Consider the following 21,858-nt stretch of genomic DNA (forward strand, 5'->3'; position numbering starts at 1 on the left):
TAAGACAATTTAAAAAAAAAATACATTAATTTTTTAAAATCTCAAACTTATTGTATAAATTTTTATTATAATCATAAAAATAAAAAAACAAACTAACTATAAGAAACAACTTTTTGTCTCAACAAAAATTGAGACATACTTGTGCACATAAATCTTTATTATCGATTTATATAATTCATAATTATAATAATATATAGATCCGTGTCTCATGTCTTACATTTTGGAGATTTTGGAGATTATACGTGTCGAAATGTGTCCATGTCATGTCAGTGTGTCGTATAAGTGTCCGGGACTGTGCTACATAGAAAGTGCATCCTGAGAAGAGCTCTACGACTATTGTCTTGTTGTAAAGGTGAGCCAAGGTGGGTAGGATCAGCTTGGGGAGGAACAGGAACATGGGGTGAATCAGGTAGAGAAACACTACCACTGCTTACTTGTGATTTTGACTGTGATTGTGATCGAGGATCAATGCGAATGGCTGCAAGGTCTTGAGATCTAACGTATAAGGGTTGAGGATCTAAAATGGAACGAAGACGGATGAGGGAATAGCTGAAACACCCTCCAACAATGACCAACCATAGTTTGATTTTCATGAGCTGCACTATTAGAACTCCACTGAAAAAATAGAGAAGATCAACCTCGAATCCAAAGGGACTCAGAGTTGACAATCCCAGAGACATGATAGCAAATGCAGCATTCGAAACTAGGCTATACACATCTGGTTTCCCTTTCAATTTTTTATCAACAAAAAAGGAGTACATAGAAGTGATGATCAAAACCAAAAAGGCTGAATGAGCTTCCAAGGGGGGAGAGGTAGGGCGTTCCCTTGTGCTGGTGAACTTAGATAGAAAGAAGATGATGATGCAGAGAGTAAAAAGAATGTAGAGTAATATTTTCCACCATGTCCACTCTCCAAATAGTTGATTGAAAGAGGAGCTGAGAGCGTAACAGAGGAGTCCAACAATAGATGAAACAAAACACGCCAGTTTCCGTACCTTTGGCTGCTGCAACCATCTCTGAATTTTGAGGAGCATGAGCACCGTGTTCTTCCTGGAGCATCCAAGGTTTTGGTTGGGGAAGAGACAAACTGAGAGCCGCCAGTTTTGATTTAGGATTTCACATTTTGATGCAAACATGAAGCAAATGGAATGAAGCTGCTTGTTCCAAGTCTTGGTCAATCATCTGCGTCCCACATCGACAGTGCATTAGCTTCACTCATATCCTCTTTTCAAAAAACTGTTGTCTTGTCACCACAAATTTTAAGTTCCATATCAGAGTGAAATATTGTATCAATATTATTGATAATTTCTTTTCAAAACACAATTTAAATTTAAGTATCTTCTTAATTTTATTAAATGGCTCTATGTAAAGAGTATGATGCAGAATCTAAACAGATTCCTACAAGCATAATTAACAAAAAGAAGTTTGTGATTTTTATATTTTAAAATAGAAAAAATTTAAATATAGGTTAATAAAACATATATAAATTTATGTATATGCTCACATTTGTATTAAGAGAATATTAATTATTATTAATATAGTATTATATAAATACATTGATATTTGTTTCTTATATAAATTATTATTAAGGTGAAATGGCTTCGTTGTTCCTAAACTAGTTATTTTGTCAATCAATAAAATAAATAATTAATGTGAAGTAACTATAAAACCCGCCTATTCTTGTCTCTTCTATTAGTTATGGGAACTTATGCATGAAACAAAAGGAGGAAAAAGAAATACACTGCTAATTTTTTTTTATCTTTTAAGTTATTATGTGAAAATTAAAATACTAATCATTTCTTGTCTGAATGAAATAGTTACAAGTGTTTCTATATATATTGAAACTAATCATTTCTATATATATATATATATATATATATATTAAAGAATAAGTAAAAAATATGAATATAATTCATAAAAAAAAAATTAATGTTTTTTTATCTTTTTAAAAATAATAAATAAAGAAAAAAAAAAATAGTGATTGCAATTTTTTCCTCTAATTTAAATTAATCAAAGTTTAATTTTTTAAAGTTCATTGATTCTAACTCTTTCTATTTTATTTTATGTGATGACAATGATAAATAAATTTTGGAGTGTGAACCTTGCAAAGAGTATATAAAAATGGCAACGTCCCAAGTTGTTTTATTTTAAACTAAAATAGAATTTATCATATAGTGAGCAATAATTACATATATGTATCAAAATAAGTAATTTATAGAAGCATGTGTTGTTTAAGCTGACCCTTGTGATTGCTGACAAACAACTCCTTACATGTTCTAACATCATTATCATATACATCAAAACACACGCAATAAATGAGGTAACAAAAAACAAAATAAAAAATTATAATAGAATACCTTTAAATCACATGCATTAAATTTGAGGCAACTTAAAGTCATAACATCAATCAGGGTAAAATATTCTTTACCTATTTCCATTTACAATTTTCAATTCATTCTCGTCGTCATAAAAATATGATAAATTAATATTTAAATATATCCAAATACAAATTATATTTATATAAAAAAAAGTACGTCTAAACTAAAATTGGTTGTAAAATTTAACATTATTTAAAAGATATTAGTAAAGTTTAGACAAGTAAAGCTTAACTGATATAAACAACCGATTATTTCGAAGAAACAACCGATTGTTTTCTGTATATTGCTGCATAAGTGTATGAGTTCTTGGCTAACTTGATTCCTATTCTGGATTTATACAAAGAATTTCATTAAACCTAAAAAAGTTTTCAAAAACCTCTTTTAAACAATTCACCCCCCTCTTGTTTAAGGCCATATATTCTAACAATCTTAATTATGTTCCTTCATCCCCTCCCCCGTACCCTTAAAAATAAATAAATTATGCGCACAATAATCCTTGTTTTTCTTTCATACTAATAATAATAAAAAAAAAATGTTTTTGTAAGAATAATATTAAAAATTACAATTTCAATAAATAATTACAATAATATTAATAATAATAATAATAATATTAATATTATTTTAATTAATTATTCATATTATAATTCTTAATATTATTTTTAATATTATTGTAATTATTATTAATATTAAAACTCCTATAGTTAATACTATTGTAATTATCATTAATATTTAAATTATTATTACTAATCTTATTATAATTATCATTAATATCATATTTATTATTATTAAAATTATTGTAATTTTCATTAATATTATATATGTTATTATTAATATTTTTGTAATTATCATTAATATTATATTTGTTATTATTAATATTATTATAATTATTATAAATATTAAATTTATTATTTTTAATATTTTAGCAATTACTATGAATATTAAAATTATGATTATTAATATTGCCTTGTACTTTCAGTATGCACATCAGAAACTGCCAATTATTGAATCCCAATAACCAACATGAAACATATAACCATGCAGAAACTTTGTCATGGGTCACCACTTATACATTCATTGGTCACCACTTACACTATAAGGTCTCCTATGACCACCACTACATGGTTTCATCCACCCAAGTCACGTTCATAATCTCCACCTAGGTGCATTGACACACATCATGCATTACCAACTTTTCAATCAAATAACCAAAATGAAACACATGACTCTGTACAAAAGTTGGCATGGGTCACCATTTATACAAACTGAGTTAACCACTTACATGTATGTCCAACACTATCAATAAATGTTTTTACTCAAAATAACACTCAATATCAATGAATTTATTAACATACAAGTTCACATTCGTGTGGTCCAATGACACATTTGTGCCCAAAATATGATATCTAACAATACTACACTATGTACAATGCATACCTACCTACACAAAAAAGAAAAAAGAAATTTCTTGCATTCCATTCAAATGATACATGAATTAAATAACTTAAATCAAACTCAAATTACTTCCATTCATCCAAAACAAGTATAGATTGTTCACGTGTACTCATAATACACTAGCGCAGAAATGCTAAACAAGGACGGCTATTTTACATTTACAATGGCGACTATAGAGTCGCATTTGATCAGCATGCATTCGTAAATCAAAGAGATAAAAAATGCGGCTATATAACCGCATTTGTAAATACTATTTATAAGGGTGCCTATTTCTGGTAGCCGCATTTGTATATGCTTCTGAATCAGGTGACAGGGTTTAGGGGTATAGCATTTACAAATGCGGCTATTACCATAATCGCATTCGTATATGTGATTTACAAATGCAGTTATTACCAAAGCCGCATTCGTAAATGTGATTTACAAATGCAGTTATTACCAAAGCCGCATGCAGTGAACACAGCTTTGGGTATCACTTTAACTTGCCACAATAGAGAGAAAACATTGTGCGGTACCCCATTGGGAGAGTTACACAAGGTCAGGTATGCAGATTTCACAGAAAACAAAAACACCATTTGAATCCCCACTCCACATGATAACATCCTCAGATTCCTTTCTCAGAATCTTCCCTGTAATAAGGTTCATCAACTCTTCCTCCATATAGCTTTCCTACTCGAATCTAGGCCTTCTCCACCTTAACCTCCATGACCACTCTATAGCCTTTCAGGAGCCTACCTCGCCCACCATCTTTCCTTGATCCAAAGAAATGATATACAACCTGGGGAACAAATGTTTAACCTTATTATTGTCCACCCAGGCATCGTCCCAGAAACTAATTTTATCCCTGGATCCAACTTTCCATGTAACAGAATTGTGGAACCAACCCTCACCTTCTCCCTCTCCACATGCCTTGGAAAGATCACTTCACCACCAGGAGTGACGCTTACCAGAGTCTTCATTTCTAACATCACCATTATAATACTTAGATACTAAGATCTCTTTCCATTTCCCTTTTTTCTCACTCATTAATCTCCACTTCCACTTTACTAGCAAGGCTCGATTAAATTATAATATCTTTGACCCCCAATCCTCCTTCCTCCTTTACTTTGCATACATTTTCCCACCGGACCCAAGAAATATGTTTGTGATCTTTGCCTTATGCCCAAAGGAAACTTCTCTGGATGCTCGAGATTTTGTTACAAACTGATGTTGGGACTTAAAAGAAAGAGAGATAAAACAAAGGTATTTGATACGCAACCTATATAAATGATCTCTACTGGATATGCATATTTGATAGAAGAACCATTCTATTTTGACATCAATAATTTTTTACACATATTTTATATCCTTCATCTTTTCTTTTCTTTTACAAATACAAAAGTTCATTTTTTAATAACCATATTATTATTCAGAGTGGATCATCAACTTGTTGATGAAGTTTCAAAACATTATTTCCAAATACAATTCAACACTTGTCTTTCTTCTCAAACCTCTCTCCAAAACTATAAATTTATTATATATACAATGAGTAGCATTATCCTATAATATATATCATGCATTATATTTGCAAACTAAGTTGCATCTCACAAGTTCTTATTTAATTCCTTAACCTTTACCCTTCAAACCAAGCTATACGTAAACATATGATCATTCATCACATATACCACATACACAGAACGTAGTCTCAGAGGAGGGAATCAACAATGAGTCTGAATTCATCCAAGCTCACAGCTCCATCTCCGTCTGCATCAAGAGAAGCAACAAGGTGCAGACAGTTCTCTAGTGACAAGTCTAGACCCAAGTTTTGCATGACTCCATGAAGGTCTTCCCCGGACAGAATCTCGTTCCCATCTTCATCCAACGCTTCAAACGCTGTGCTTAGGGTGCTCGCGAGACTCCCACCCTCCAAGTCCCTGGTGTTCATCTCCAAGAACTCGTGTATGCTCAGTAACCCATCTTTGTTCTTGTCACCTTCTTGCATCATTGCACTCACTTCTTGCTCGCTAGCGTTGTACCCTAGTGACCCGAAGATTCCTCCTAGCTCTGCCTTCGTGATTCGCCCATCGTTGTCCACGTCGAATGCTCTGAATGCCTCCACTAGGGAAAGAACATGGTTCAGGGTCTCCATTTCGGCACAGAGAGAACCCACTTGAGCCATGTTCACGATTAGAGAGTGGTGTTGTGTGGTGCTGTGCGATTTTCCATTGTTATTCAGCCCTGTAAATATTTGGAAAGAGGGAACAAGAATTTATGCTGCTTTTGCTTTTGTGGTGGTGAAGAATATGAAGATTATGGGAATAGGATCTACCATGGTTGTAAAGTTTATTCTTTCTTATCTTCACACCCTAGGTTTGGGTGTAAAGTATGGAAAGTTCTTCTTTATAAAGAATAATTTATGTGAAATTAAACGCCTATATTCGTACTTTTAAAAACGAAAATGCAACTAAGGTTGCTGTATACAGAATGTGAATTGAGGGAGATGTTCAATAAAAATAGGCTGATTTACGTGGAACTAGTTCCCAATGTGAGTTGAAAATGCGAAACTGAACAAGGAAGAAAAAACAGATAATTTAATTTGTGTTATACAATGCTCACGAGTAATATAGACGTAGATATAGTTTAGATTGTAGTTATTTAAATTAATTGTAAAAATCCTTTTAAATACTTACAGTGTAAATAAATTTTCTTACCCACACATATAAACTTTAATTTTTAAAAAGTCAACGTACATGATATAATCCTTAATTTTTAAGAAACTTTTTCAACGTACAAGACGCTAATAATAAAATTACAGCTATGTTGTTGCGTCTTTCTTTCAAAGCCAATAGGGTTGATAGTTATCAAATGAAAATAACTCAACCATGGAGTGTATGCAAAATGTTGTTACAAGACTGAGTTCACTTTACAAAGATGACAAACTACAAATAACATGATTTTAACGGATTCAATTTTACATTAATAAGGGTTAAAATCTCCACTTAGTTATTTATTCGGAATATAGTTTCCCCCGCGCTAAACCGCTTTGGAAACATGTTCCTGGGATTTTTTTAAGCTTCAGGAAATGTCTTTCAAAATCTTCTTTAAATATCATAGGTTTAAGAACTTTCATAAAATATCATGGGTTTGAAAACCTCCATAAAATATCATGGGTTTTAAGACCTCCATAAAATAGCATTAGTTTCAAAACCCTTGTAAAATATCACAGGTTCCAAAATCATGGACTTCAAAACTCTGTAAAATACCATGAGTTTCAAAATATTTATAAAATACCATAGAATTCAAAATCTTCGTAAAATACGATGGGTTTAAAAAACCCCCATAAAATACCATGGGTTTAAGAATTTCTATAAAATATTATGAGTTTCATAGAGTTCAAAACCTCCGTAAAATACTATAGATTTCGAAACTTTCATAAAATATTATTTGTTTCAAAACCTACATAAAATAATCTTAAAACATTTAATTTTACTCAATAATTAAATAATTAATTAAAACATTTAAATTTCTAAACAAAGCAATTTTTTTCATAATTGAATAATATTATTCAATAAATATTGTCCAAAAAGGATAAATAACATTCAATTGTATATTTAAATAAAATAACAAATTTTACAACTTATCTTTAGAAAAAGCAAATTCAATTCATCTTAATATCTTTATCTTTAAATGGAGATGAATAGTTGAATAAAAAAAAATTACTTAATCAATAAAAAACAAAGTTATAATGTAAACTTAATTAATAAGAAACAAAGTTATAATGTAAAACAGTTGTGTAATTATATTTAGAGTATAATTTGTTAATCAGTATTGATAGATTACACCAACATCACTATTCTCAATAGTTTTCTTCATGTCAAGTTCACCCAAAACAAAGTCAATTAGCTACATATATGCTTAAGCCCTTTTATGGAGGAGCAGCTCTGTTGAATGAGTTTAGTAGTTCAGGATGCAGGGTTGGGGATGTTTTAAGGGTTTATATTTTGCTAAGAGGTATTGTCTTTGTGCTGATCCAAACCCCTAAGTGTTGTGGGAAGGAGCTGATGTATTTTGCAGTACAAATGTTGCGCTGGTCTTGCTTAATTAAGAAAATATATCAGGCGTGTGCATAATTTGTGGTGCTTTCTTGATCTTGGAAGAGAGGATACCATGGATGGAAGTATTGAGCATAGTGGTTGGCTGCTGTGGAGGTAGGTCCAGTGTAAGGTGAATAGGAGAGGGGTTAAGAAGAGTGGATGTTTCCAGCAACACAACACTGTGTAAAATTTCAGTTCCGGTGTGCAGATGCTGTCTTGTTTAACACTCTGCTGTTTGGTATTCTGGAATTGGCTGTGGTGTTTTGCCTAATTTACTTCATGCAGTTCTGAAGATATTGTTATTGTGCTTTCCCGATTGCTAGTGGTTCAGATTAGCTTAAGGCATGTGCTGGAATTTTTGCTGCTGTTTTTAGTAGTCTTTAGGATGTTTTACTGCATCATTCAGCTGGTTTTGTGAGTCTTGTAGGTGTTCTCTGGTGGTCAGAAACCAAAGACTTCTGTTGTATGGTGTTCTTGACTGTTGTATATGGATTGAAACACCACTCTATTCTTCATAAGGTTTAACACTTACCAATCCAAGCCAAAAGTTATTTTTTTACATAAAGGTTATGTTAGTGATTCCCAAGGAGGGAAGATAGAATAATGGTCACCTTGATAGACAATTTCTCTGCTTCTTTATAATCGATATTATTTTATTATCAAGAAGAAGCAAAGACTCTTATTACTAAATCAAATATTTTACTATAGCCATGAAATAAAATAGATTAAAATTATTGCGTTATTTTAATATATGAACTTCATGACAATTGTTATTTAAGATATTAATATATTTCTTATTTTTATGGGTTTTTATCTTTGATAAGACATCTAGTTTAAGGAACTTTTTATTTTAGTAAGACCATATATCTAAATAGGATTTATCTTGGGTTTTTATTTATTTATGGTTTATTATATTTGGGTGATAAATACACCTTGAAGGTGTATTAATTCAGCCAGTATCACGTGTTGAAGGTTGTCCTGCAACAATGATTCAATATAATTATCTTATTTATATGGATGTATTACTTGAAATTAATATAAAATTAATATTTTTCATTTTTAATGTTAAACTAATCGTAATTAATAAATTAATAAAAGACAGCTTTAAAATTATTAAATGTTTTTATGAGGTCTAGGAATAGATACAATCATATTAGCAGGTTTATTAAAAATATGCATAAAAAAAACTGAACACCAAAGATCAAATTATGTATTTAAAAGGATAATTGTTCACATATTTGTTTACAATTTTTTGGTAGCCTGGGAGATCTATGCCAGTGCAGTACCATGAGGACCCCAAGGTTCATTATCGGTTACATCGAGCACTTAATTTGTGAAAAATGGTAAAATAGTAAATAAAATAATACAGTGACCAATCCTAGCGACTTTATAGTTTGTAAATATATAAAAGCTGGCAGTTATCCAACACCATTGCATCAACAAATTATTCAAAAATTACTTGATAATAGACAGAGAAAGAAGCACTATGCCGAATTCAATTCCAAAAACGCATTCCACTGACAATCGTGTTAAGAAGGCAACGATAGGCGGGCCAAAGACTGTCATTCGAGTCAACCGACAAACGAGTCAACTGGTGAAAACATTTGGCGTCCACCATGGAACCCAATAAAACCAGGTCCCACTCACAATCGTGTTAAGAGTTTACTAGCAATATGAGGAGTACGAGGCAAGGATCTGCTGCGCCCTCTGGAGGGGCAACGTCACCATGCAACAAATCATGGAGACCATGCGCGCTCTCCAGGAGGCAGTAGCGGTGTCTAGGGTTGACATAGCCGCGTCACAGGCAGACAACGAAGAGCTGCGCAGAACCAACGAGGAACTGCGCAGGAGTTTGCAACAGGCAGGGGAGCGCGCGATGGATGAGCATGCCCCACCCAAACCACCTAGGGCACGCCCGATGCCGTTCTCTCAGGCGATTATGGATACTGTGTTACCAACCATGTCTATGGGTCCGAAAGTCACCTTCATAGGTGTAGAGGACCCAGAGGCTCACCTCACAGCGTTCCACACCCAGATGATGCTTACAGGAGGATCTAATGTTGTGTACTGCAAGTTGTTTATGAGCACATTGGCAGGCACAACGTTGGAATGGTTCATCAGTCTCCCTGATGGACACGTTACTACCTTCAACCAATTCGCAACGCTGTTCAGAGAGCAGTACCTTATCAACAGGGCTCCCCCTCCGATCTCTTACGATGTCTTTGACATAAAACAATACCAGGGAGAGTCCTTGAAAGAGTTCTTGAACAGGTTTGGGGTCCAAGTGGTGAGGCTAAACCCCAAGGATGAAGCCATGACGATGCATGCCTTCACCAAAGGAATGTTACAAGGGCCCTTCAGTGACTCGTTGCTTAGGTATTACTCGAAGACGTTCTGCGAGATCAGGCGTCGAGCTATGGCGCACATCGCCGCGGAAGATCGAGTCACAGAAAAACGCGGCAGTGTCGGTCCTGTCCGACCTCGAGCAGCAGGTCGACCTCAACCCATGAGGGTGCACGAGGCAACAACAGAGAAGAAAGGCTCGGGAAAGTAGCAACCTTACGAGAAGCCCTAGAGTAGAGCGTGCACACGAGAAGACTTGCCCCCCAAGCACAATTTTCTTGTAGAGCTCAAGGAGCTGACCGCTATTCCTAACATAACAGCAAGGGTGAAGATGCCCCCAAAGACCGACAAAAAGTTGGGGCCCAGCAAGAACACTTGGTGCGAATTCCACCAAGCATATGGCCACGCCATACGAAATTGCTTGTCATTGGGATACCAGTTGGATGAGCTAGTGAAAAACGGCTTCTTGAAGGACTTCCTCCTAGAGCCGCAGGGGGATCAGGCCTTAGCAGCCACGAGAGTAGATCAGGGGCACGAGGTGCCCATGGTGAGATCAACACCATCTCTGGAGGGTTCTCAGGAGGAGGATGCATCGCCTCCTAGTGGAAGAAGTACACACGAGAGGTGATGGCAGTAGAGGTACAGGAGGCAGATCAGACTCCCGATGTCGACCTCGTCTTCACCAAGGCCGACCGCCAGGACGTTGTTCCACATGACAATGACCCGGTGGTGATTTCGGTAGTGACAACAGGAAAGAGGGTGCATCGCGTCCTCGTGGACCAAGGAAGTTTGGCGATGTGATGTTCTGGTCGACCTTTAACAAGTTACAGTTGTCTCCAGACCAGTTGAGGCCTTATACCGGTTGCTTGTATGGTTTCGCTGGAGACCAGGTGGAGGTGCGTGGACACATAGAGCTGAGGACGACCTTCATAGATGGCATGACTTCACGCACTGGAAACATCAGCCTACAATATAATTTTGGGTAGACCTGCTTTGAACAGGATTGGAGCGGTGGCCTCTACGAGGCACATGAAGATGAAGTTGTCTTCCCTCGAGGGTATGGTGATCACCATCAAGTTTGATCAGAATGAGGCTAAGATGTGCTACGAGAATAGCCTCAAGACGAAGAGAGGAGTGTTCACTGTTACCACTCAACCTCCGAGGGAAGAAGGGGTCACCTGCGCAGAGATCGCTCGGGAGAGACGGCCCGAACCTGCCGAGGACGTGTTGGAGAAGGAGATCGGTGGGAAGAAGTTCAAGCTTGGCAAATCCATAGGCCAAGAGACACAGGACCAGATCGTCGAAGTCATAGCTAGGCACCTTGATGCTTTTGCATGGTCCGCCTCAGACATGCCTGACATAGATCCTGACTTCCTGTGTCATCGTCTCACCATGGAGCCCCAAGTCCGACCTGTTCGCCAAAGAAGACGAAAGTTCAGTGACGAGAGGCGCCAGGTCGTCAGAGAAGAGACGGAGAAGCTGCTCAGGGCTGGCCACATCTAGGAGATTCAGTACCCTGAGTGCCTGGCGAACGTGGTGCCAGTGAAAAAGGCTAGCGGGAAATGGAGAATGTGTGTCGACTTCACAGACCTCAACAAAGCCTGTTCGAAGGACTCCTACCCGCTGCCCAGTGTTGACGTTTTGGTGGACAGTGCGTCAGGTTGCAGACTACTCAGCTTCCTGGATGCCTTTTCTGGTTACAACCAGATCATAATGCACCCTAGGGACGAGTGCAAGACAGCGTTCATGACAGAGTTTCCTTGCTATTGTTATAAGGTGATGCCCTTCAGGCTTAAGAATGCAGGTGCGACTTACCAAAGGCTGATGGACAGAGTATTACCGCCCATGATAGGGTGGAATGTCCAAGCATATGTGGATGACATGGTGGTCACCTCACAACAGAGGGAGCAGCATGTAGCAGATCTAGAAGAGCTATTCACCACAATAGCTAAGTACAGGCTGAAGCTGAACCCTGAGAAGTGCGTGTTCGGGGTAGAAGCATGCAAGTTCTTGGGGTTCCTCCTCACCGAACGTGGGATAAAGGCGAATCTTGAGAAATGTGTTGCGATCATAGCCATGAGGAGCTCGATCTCAGTAAAAGAGGTACAACAAGTGACAGGGTGCATGGCCGCTCTCTCTGGATTCGTGTCGGCAGGGGGAGATAAAGGGCATCCTTATTTCCAATGCCTGAAGAGGAATAACAGGTTCGTATGGACCAGGGAGTGTGAAGAGGCGTTCCTAAAACTGAAGGAGTACCTGGGCAGTCCACCAGTGTTGTGCAAGCCACAACTGGGTACTCCACTTTGTCTGTACTTCGCAGTTACAAAAAAGGCGATCAGTTCGGTCCTGGTGCAAGAGCAGGACCAGGTGCAGAAGCCAATCTATTTTGTTAGCAAAGTATTGCAGGAGCCTGAGGTGAGATACCAGGCCATAGAGAAAGCAACCTTGGCGGTAGTGTTCTCAGTGCGAAGACTTCACCACTACTTCTAGAGCTTTACCGTAATAGTGATGACAAACCTTCCAATTCGCAAGGTCTTACAGAAGCCGAATGTGGCAGGAAGGATGATGCGATGGCCAGTAGAGCTATCAGAGTTTGACGTGCAGTATGAGCCCAAAGGCCCTATTAAAGGCCAAGTTTATGTTGACTTCGTGGTAGAGCTCTCCTCGGCGGCCATGCACCAAGAAGGAGTGGGTTTCAGATGGGTACTCTTTGTAGACGGTTCCTCCAACCAACAGGGTAGTGGGGCTGGTCATCTTGGAAGGGCCAAATGGGCTACTGATTGAGCAGGCCATGCAGTTCGCTTTCAAGGCCAGTAACAACCAGGCAGAGTATGAGGCCTTGATCGCTGGAATGTTGTTGGCTAAGGAGATGGGTGCGAAAGGTTTGTTGGCAAAGAGTGACTCCTTGTTAGTCATAGGTCAAGTCACGGGAGAATACCAGGCTAAAGACCCTCAGATGGCCGCATATCTGGAGTACATCCAGGTTTTGAGGGAGACATTTGAAGTGTTTGAGTTAGTCCACGTGCCCAGAGAACAAAATGCCCGAGCTGACTTGCTAGCAAAGCTCGCCAGTTCAGGAAAGGGGGGAAAACAGAGGACTGTCATTCAAGAGACCCTGAGAACACCTCAAACTGCCACAGATAGTACATCAGAAGTCCAACAGATCAGCATTTCTGAGGAGATAAAGAGGAGTCATCGGTCGTTGACTCAGGACACGTTAAAAACGCCCAAAATAAGCGCGTACACAGTTGTTGGGGGGAGAGGTTGTTGCAGGTTTGCCTAGTTGAAGCAGGAGAAACTTGGATGACACCCTACCAATGCTACTTGACTGATGGGGTACTCTCGCTAGAGCCTACAGAGGCTAGAAATATCAAGAAAAACTCGAGCAAGTACACCTTGATCGATGGAAAGTTGTTCAGGCACAGGTTCACTCACCCTATCCTGGTGTGTGTAAGTGGTGAGCAATGTACGCGCATCGTGGCAGAACTTCATGAAGGGATATGCGGGAGCCACATCGGCGGTCAAGCCATCTCATCAAAGGCCATTCGCGCAGGATATTATTGGCCAACCAAGAGGGAAGATTGCACAGGGTATGCATAGCGATGCAAGCAGTACCAGCAACATGCTGACTGGCACAAGGCACCTCCAGAAGAGCTCAGGTCGATGTATATCCCATGGCCATTTCATTCTTGGGGAATCGACATTCTAGGGCCTTTCCCTTTAGCGGTGCGACAGATGATGAAGTACCTCGTGGTTGCCATAGAATACTTCACAAAGTGGATAGAGGCTGAGCCAGTAGCACATATTACAGCCCACAAGATCCAGCACTTTGTGTGGAAAAACATAGTATGCCGCTTTGGAATCCCAAAATGGTTAGTGTTTGACAATGGCACCCAGTTTGCGAGCCAACAGTTGGTCAAGCTATGTACGAAGCTGGGAATAAAGCAGGTGTTCGCATCAGTCGAACACCCCCAGACAAACGGCCAGGTCGAGTCCGCCAACCGAGTCCTGCTCAGAGGTCTGAAGAGAAGGATGGAGAAGGCCAAAGGGACTTGGGCAGAGGAGGTTCCTAGAATTGTGTGGGCTTACCACACTACTCCCTAGTCTACTACCAAAGAAACACCCTTCAACTTGGTGTATGGTTCGGACGCAATGATTCCTGTAGAGATCCAGGAGAACTCACCACGTTTCCAGAACTTCGTGGTTGAAGAGTATAATGAAGAAAGAAAGGTGAACCTGGACCTACTGGATGAAGTGAGGGAGGAAGCAAGAATCAAGGCTGAAGCTTTGAAGAGAAGGGTGGAGTACAAATACAGCTCCAAGCTGAGACCTCGAAAGTTCCAGGTCGCTGACCTGGTAATGCGGAAGGCCCACCCATACCAGCTAGAGAACAAGTTGTCTCCCAAGTGGACTGGTCCCTTCAGAGTGACAGAGGCCCTTGGGAATGGAGCATACAGGCTCGAGACATTAGAAGGTGAAGCAATCCCTCGTACATGGAACGCAGCTAACCTTAAATTTTATTTCAGTTGAATTATTGCATTGTACACAGTTTTTAGGGGACACTCTTTTTCCCTTATAAGGATTTTTTAACGAGGTCACCCAATAAAATTTTAGTTACTCAGTTAAAAGAATATATCTTCAGGCGTTTTGTACAGTGCAGTTACAAATCTCTCATTTGGGTTAGAAATCTCAAGATTGGGATATGATGGTTCGCAAAGAACGCATATCTCTTGAGTAAGAACGCCAAGGTTGAACGATATGGTTCGCTAGTTAAATCCTCCCTTGCCTTACGGGCGAGGACGAGGTCAGTTACGAACCTCTCACTTGGGTTAGAAATCTCAACATTGGGATAGGATGGTTCGCAGAGAATGCCTCCCTCTTGAGTAAGAACGCCAAGGTTGAACGATATGGTTTTCCAATTAAATCCTCCCTTGCCCTAAGGGGCGAGGACGAGGTCAGTTACGAGCTTTTCACTTGGGTTAGAAATCTCGAGATTGGGATAGGATGGTTCGCAGAGAACGCCTCCCTCTTGAGTAAGAACGCCAAGGTAGAACACCATGGATCAACAGTTAAATCCTCTTTTGCCTCATGGAGCAAGGTCGAGGTCAGAAAGCAAACCTCTCCCTTGTTTGTAAGGCAAGGTTGAGGACAACATGGTTCACCAGTATCACTAGTAAGACATCTCCTTTGTCCTTAAAGACAAGGGTGAAATCGCTGGGAAGACCTTTCCCTTATCTTGCAAGATGAAGGGTAGAAGCAGCAAGTGAAGGTTTTCCCTATCTTCGTACAACGAAGGTAAGACCAACCAAGAGTTGCGCGCACATCACCGATACCTTAAGATAATGAAGGTCGTACGAAGGTAAAGTAGGTGACAGGAAGCGTGCTACCTAAGGTGTAAATATGCGTTAAAGGCGTTGTTAGCAAAGTTAGTACAATACACAACAGGCGTTCTTCAGCTTTGTCCTTCAGCTCGATAACCTCATTTCGGAGGGGCAGAATCTTCGACTGAGCTTGAAGGGCCTCTTGAGATTTGTCAAAAAGGAGCTTCTTGGTCTCCTTCTCAATTTGGCGAAGATTTGCCAACTTCTGGTGCAAGGGAGCTTCGCGTTGGGAGAAACTCTTGGCCTGGAGGGTTGATTCCTCCCTCAGCTGAAGAATCAACTCATCATCTTTTTATGTGTTGTATCTTTGCACAACGTGTTTGGTCACTCTGTCTTAGGTGGATAGGTATCTTGTCCGTTCAACACAAGGACCTTATAAACCACTTTGAGAGCTTTCACCTAGTTCATTTATCTACCAAACAGAATCAGGTCTGGAAGGGCTTATGGGTTGCTATTATACGGAGTATATGGGATCAGAGAAACTCAGTTGTGTTTAAACAAGGATAGGTGATGCTGAAGAAATCTTTCTTCAACCCAACTATCTGCGTGGTTAAGTTTGAAGCATGGGACTTATGCTCTTAGCTATTCTTTCTCGGATTGGATTCTCAATCCCGGCATTTGTATGCAAAGCTGCTGAAGTGGAGGATGTTGTAGAGCGTTTGATTCTTTAGGTTATGTAGAAGGTACATGGGCTAGAAGGGAGTGGGATGCTGGGAGGTTGCTTTAGTGATTAGAAATGCAAGAATACAAACTAGGTTTGTTTGATTAGGAGCACCCTCTCTGGTCTGTTATCCAAGAGCTGGGAGGCCTTGATGGATCATGTGTTGCGGGGATGCTGGTTCGGCACAAGGACATGCTGGGCAAGGTGATTTTGCTGTTTATCACAGGTTGAGTTGAAACAGGGTTTATGCAGGAATATAAGGTCGACCAAAGGAGTTAACCTCAAGAAAAGCTAATGAGCACTTGTGGCCAGCATATGTAGGTTAAGGGAAGCAGAATGGAAGGAAGCGAAGTGATGGCGTGGTTATAGGAGTGCTAGAAAGGAAACAAGGTGTTGTTTATTCTGGAAGGTAGGATAAATAGAGTCTGTTATTCTGATTAATGGTTTTATGGAAGCACTAAAAACGTTGCTGAGTCATGGAAGTGTTTGGAATTGGAAGCCGTATGGGGGAGTAGAAGAAAGGGTACAAGCTTCTCTTTTTGGATCAAAAGCTGATGGTTCTTCTGTTACATGTCCAGCTGTTAAGGGCTATAAAGAAAACTCTGTAGTTCTGTCTTCTCTGTGGCGTTATGATTTTGTTAGATGTATTTGTGTTGGTTGTATTACGAGGAGGCACGTGTTGGCACCTTTTAGGTCTATATACCTCTTTAGTTTGTAATGTTTAGCGGTGCAAAACAGCTTCTGCAGTCACAATCTCGGTTAATCCTCTTGGCTCTGAAGAATGTGGTTTAATGGGAGCTGCCAGACATTGGTTTTTTATTTCCTTTTAATATGTTTGGGCTGGTTGTAGGGTGTTAAGTTTAGAAACCAATAATTAATGTTGTTTTGGGTTGTTTAGATCTTGTACAGAGGTTGAGGTACCCTAAGTACCTCATTTATTTTATTTTATTTTTTGTTGAGAAAAAAAAAATGTAGGTTCTGTATAATATACAAATTGACTGAATTATTTTATTATATGTATATATATATATATATATATATATATAAAAGAGTATTGTATAAAACAACTAAGCCATTTTCTCCCCTATTTTGATATCATCAAAAGGGTTCGCAAAGAAATCATCATTGTTGAAATGTAGCATGGCATATGGAACTTTTTGATCAGCACTAACAAGTGAAGATGGTCTAAAAGAAAGCACCAACTCCAAGCACTGAGAGACCTCTTTAGGTTCTTCAGACTCTTGCTGAGGAGCTTCATCCAGAATCTTCAAGATCGAGACTGATCATCAACAACTTCAGCCACATGCTCATGAACAATAGATGGCTCAAGGGGCTCAAAAGAAGCCTTCATATGCATATCTAGAACCTTCTCAGCTTCTCGTCTAATAGTATCTAACTCAGCCTTGCGTTAAGGAAAAAACTCTTTATTTACCACATGTCATTCCAGAACAAATCCAGATCTCCTTTAGCAACAACTCCCTCAAGCATCTATGAGCAACAACGTCCTCTCTTTCCAGAAAATGCTTTAATTTAACAAAAGAGGACTTGTGTAGATTATAATGACCAGTGACACCACGTGGTATATTTAAACCATTTGCCAGAAAGTAGAGTTAGGTTTATGAAGGAATATATGTGAACAGAGAATATAACTTTTATTTCACTACTACTTTTCAAATGAGAATACAATCGTTTTAAATAGTTTTACAATAGACTTCTCAAATTCTACCTTCTCTCTCATAAAACATATACTATAAATTACATTTAAAATCATAGTATAAATGACACTCAAAACTAGAATTAAAGTTAATAATTATTGACCCATTCAAATTTCTAAATAAAATTGATGACGACTTTGAGTTTAATGCTAACAAATTCTCCCTTAAACTCAAACTTTTCATATTTTTCATTTAGATTTCTTTTCTGATTATCATCGTCCATACTTCCAATTTTATATTTTTCTCTACCCAACTGCCCCCATACTGTTCTAGATTAGAAGCAACTTCAATTTTCCTCACTGCACCAATCCATGCTAAATTTTGAATTAAATTACTTTTAATTTACCAAACAAAATCTTCTCCACTTTCACCCTTTGAATTAAAAGGATTTAAGAAAGATTCTAGCTTCAATGAGATTGGAACATAATGATTAGACCATATATCCTTCTTAGATAATGCCTCAACATCATTCCATCTATCATCTTCTCCCAAATCAAAACCACTATTTTCAAGGGAATTTGAAAACTTACAAGGGACTTCTAATTTGGACAAGAATTCATTCACCTTTTCCTTTTGTTCCAAAAGCAACAAATGGAGTTCTTCTACTTGATTGACTCTACTTTATTTTTCTTTCTCCATATCAACATATTTTTCTTCCAATTTTGTAAACCTTGTTTCCAGGTTATCATATTTTGCTTAAACACTTTGCAATTGAGATACCAGGACACTCCTTTCATTCAGAAGATTATGCTTTTCATTAGTCAATGAATTGCACAATTCTTCCAAGCTACTTGATTTTTCCCTTAAACCTTTAAGCTCAATTTTTTCATCACAAAGGGACTTCTCTGGTAATGTACTCTTTAAGTTGAGTTTGAACATCCGGTTCTTCGCCATTTCCACGTTTGCAATAACTCGTCCATTTTTGTCCTTCAAGTGCAAAATTCGATCTTCATAAAAACCGAATAACCTTTGTCCAATAATTGTCCCATACTGAGAATATTACTCTCCATTGTACCTTCTTTTCCGTCCTTTTGGGAAAAAACATATTTTTTCTCGACCTTTGATTGGAAGTTTTATTGAGTCTCCAAAAGACACATGTCCATCTTCTATCTTTTGTATATCAAGAAATAGGTGTTTGTGCCCACACATATGATTACTAGCACCAGTGTCTAGATATCATATCATGTCACTATCTAGAGTGACGTCTTCATTGGCCATCATGAGAATTCCTTCATCTTTTGTCTCATCTTCCTGCACTAAATTTGAATTTTCTTCCACATTTTCTTGGCATAACACTCATTTGCATAGTGTCCATATTTTCCGCAATTGTAACATTCAACATTTGAACGATGTGAGCGACCACCACGATCACGATCTCGTCCACACCAGTTTTGTTGGTTCATTTGTCCCATATCTTCATTGTTGTTTCCATGACCACGACCTCCGTTGTGATCAAAACCGTGACCTTTGCGTCCATTTCCTCTTCCTTGGTTATGTTGCATGTACATCACCTTGTCTTCTTTAATAGTCATATTTGTTTGTAGGGCTTCCTTCAAGACTTCTTGTTTCTTTTTCTTCTTTCATTGTTCATGTGCTTTAAGAGAACCCGCGAGATCATCAATGGTCATCTCTTCCACATTTCTTAACTCTTCGATTGCACATACAATATTTTCAAAGTCATCGGTCAATGACCTAATAATCTTCTCCACGACCCTTGCATCTGTGAGAGTTTCTCCATTACGTTTAAGTTGATTGGCTATCGTTTGCACACGAGTGATGTAACTAGATACATCTTCTGAATTCTTCATCTTCATGGCCTCCAACTCACCTCGTAGAGTTTGAAGACGCATTTGTTTAACTCGTCGAACTACACCCTTGAACACCTTTTCTAAGATGTCCCATGCTTCCTTTGAAGTGGATGCATAAGAAATCTTCTCGAAAATTTTACTCATCGACAACTCTATACAACATGTACAAAGTTGCCTTATCTTTCGATCGTGTCTCTTTCAACACTTTATTTTGGGCCGCCGAGTAACGAGTGGTATTTTTTGGTTCTTCAAAACCTTCTTGAACCACCTCCCAAAAATCTTGGGATCCTAGAAGAGCTTTCATTTGGATGCTCAATTTGTCATAATTGGTCATCTTTGTTAATTGAGGAAGGGACAAATTATTGTTTATACTGGTCATAACTCTTATACCAATTTATGAACAAAGAATATAACTTTTATTTCACTGCTGCTTTTCAAATGAGAATACAATTTCTAAATAGTCTTACAATAGAGTTCTCAAATTCTACCTTCTCTCTCATAAAACCTATACTATAAATTACATTTAAAACCATAGTATAAATGACATTCAAAATTATAATTGAAGCTAATAATTATTGACCCATTCAAATTTCTAAATAAAATTGATGACGACTTTGAGTTTAATGCTAACAATATAGTGGTGAAGTCATCTGGTGAGAAAGTTTGTGCAGGTTAGAGACGATAGCTAGTCTTCAAAACGCCCTACCACTTGGATCGTGAGGACCTTCACTGTAGTAATCATAAGACAAAGAAACACTTAGAGTGCTTTTCCAGATCATTATGCCAAGCTGCAACAAAAAGTGATACATGAAGCAAGGTAGAATAATAAGGTATAGTAGGATGCAAAAAGCACGAGGAAGTGTTTGTGCTAATGTTGCACAAACTGTCATAGTTAGGAGCGTAAACACAATTTTCTCCAATGTAGACAAGAGTGGTCTTGCTAGACTAAACATTAAATAAAAAAGTATTGATGAAAATTTTGAATACTCAATAGGAAAACTCGAAGGAGAAGATGACAAGTAAGTGTGGCACTATGTGGATAATTGAAATGGAACATCTAATCATATGATAGAAAAAGCACACAAGCAGTTTATACTGGTTCACTCTTAAACCCAGAACTACATCCAGTCCCCAAAAACTTCTGGGTTTCTATTATGCAACCAAAACTATATTACAACATAAACCACCAAAAGAGTGACCTTGAGCCCATGAAGAAACACACTCCTTTTGGCACAACAATCCTTAGAAATTAGAACATCCTCTGATTCTGCACTTACACCCAATTACAAAAATACAGTAATTAAGGAAGAAGAGAATAGAATCCACCTAGGTATTACAAAGCTTAAAGATCAGAAGAACACCTCTATCCTATTCCACACACTTGAAAATCCAAAGCTTGATGTGAATCTTGAAAACTTGAAATTGAATTTGCACTGTGATTTCTCAAAACTATTTTTCTTACTTTCCAGGAGCATATAACTAACTTTTTATACTCCAAAGAATAATTAAAAACATTTAAAACAGGAGCGCATTCAGTTAGAAATCATTTAAGAGAGATTCACAAATTAGAACTAAATTCTGTTAGGATTTTCAAAGAAACAATGGGTTGAAAACACGAAACAACCGATTGATTTAGTTTGACAGTTAAGTCAACCAAGTCAAACAAGTTTCAACCTTTTTCAAAACCATCTAAGAACAAAACAACCGGTTGATTCGATAAAACAACATGTTGTTTTTTACTTAGTTAAAAAACATTCTATTTTAAAAAAGTTTTCAAATCAAATCAGTTCTGGATTCAAACAAGGAGTGAATTACACTTTAATCTACCCAGATCCCACCCATACACAGCAGCAACACCAGCCTTTCATCAAACATCTTGGATTTGGATTCTTCAAAGCTCTTGATCACTCTTGATCAACAACTAGATGGTCTAGTAGCTAGATGTTCTAACGCCCATTGGACAATCTTATGAAAATAATCTATAAGTTTTGATATAACAAACACTATAAGATGTGTTAAAAATTCTAACAAAGCTCACTCATGTGCAGAT

The 21,858-nt window shown here is 37.9% G+C and overlaps 3 protein-coding genes across 3 annotated transcripts; all 3 read right to left on the minus strand.

The window, feature by feature from the left end:
• Nucleotides 1-100: 100 nt before the first annotated feature.
• LOC137827131 (uncharacterized) lies at nt 101-1,190 on the minus strand. The gene has a single exon (XM_068633349.1). It carries the CDS (start codon nt 1,134-1,136, stop codon nt 267-269), a length of 870 nt encoding a protein of 289 aa, XP_068489450.1. The 5' UTR covers nt 1,137-1,190; the 3' UTR covers nt 101-266.
• Nucleotides 1,191-5,130: 3,940 nt separating this feature from the next.
• On the minus strand, nt 5,131-6,063 carry LOC137824022 (probable calcium-binding protein CML29). The gene has a single exon (XM_068629443.1). It carries the CDS (start codon nt 5,983-5,985, stop codon nt 5,512-5,514), a length of 474 nt encoding a protein of 157 aa, XP_068485544.1. The 5' UTR covers nt 5,986-6,063; the 3' UTR covers nt 5,131-5,511.
• Nucleotides 6,064-19,580: 13,517 nt separating this feature from the next.
• On the minus strand, nt 19,581-19,952 carry LOC137825227 (uncharacterized). The gene has a single exon (XM_068630901.1). It carries the CDS (start codon nt 19,950-19,952, stop codon nt 19,581-19,583), a length of 372 nt encoding a protein of 123 aa, XP_068487002.1.
• Nucleotides 19,953-21,858: the final 1,906 nt, after the last annotated feature.

Source organism: Phaseolus vulgaris, chromosome 8 (genome assembly GCF_000499845.2).
Source record: "Phaseolus vulgaris cultivar G19833 chromosome 8, P. vulgaris v2.0, whole genome shotgun sequence".
Classification (NCBI taxonomy): Eukaryota; Viridiplantae; Streptophyta; class Magnoliopsida; order Fabales; family Fabaceae; genus Phaseolus; species Phaseolus vulgaris.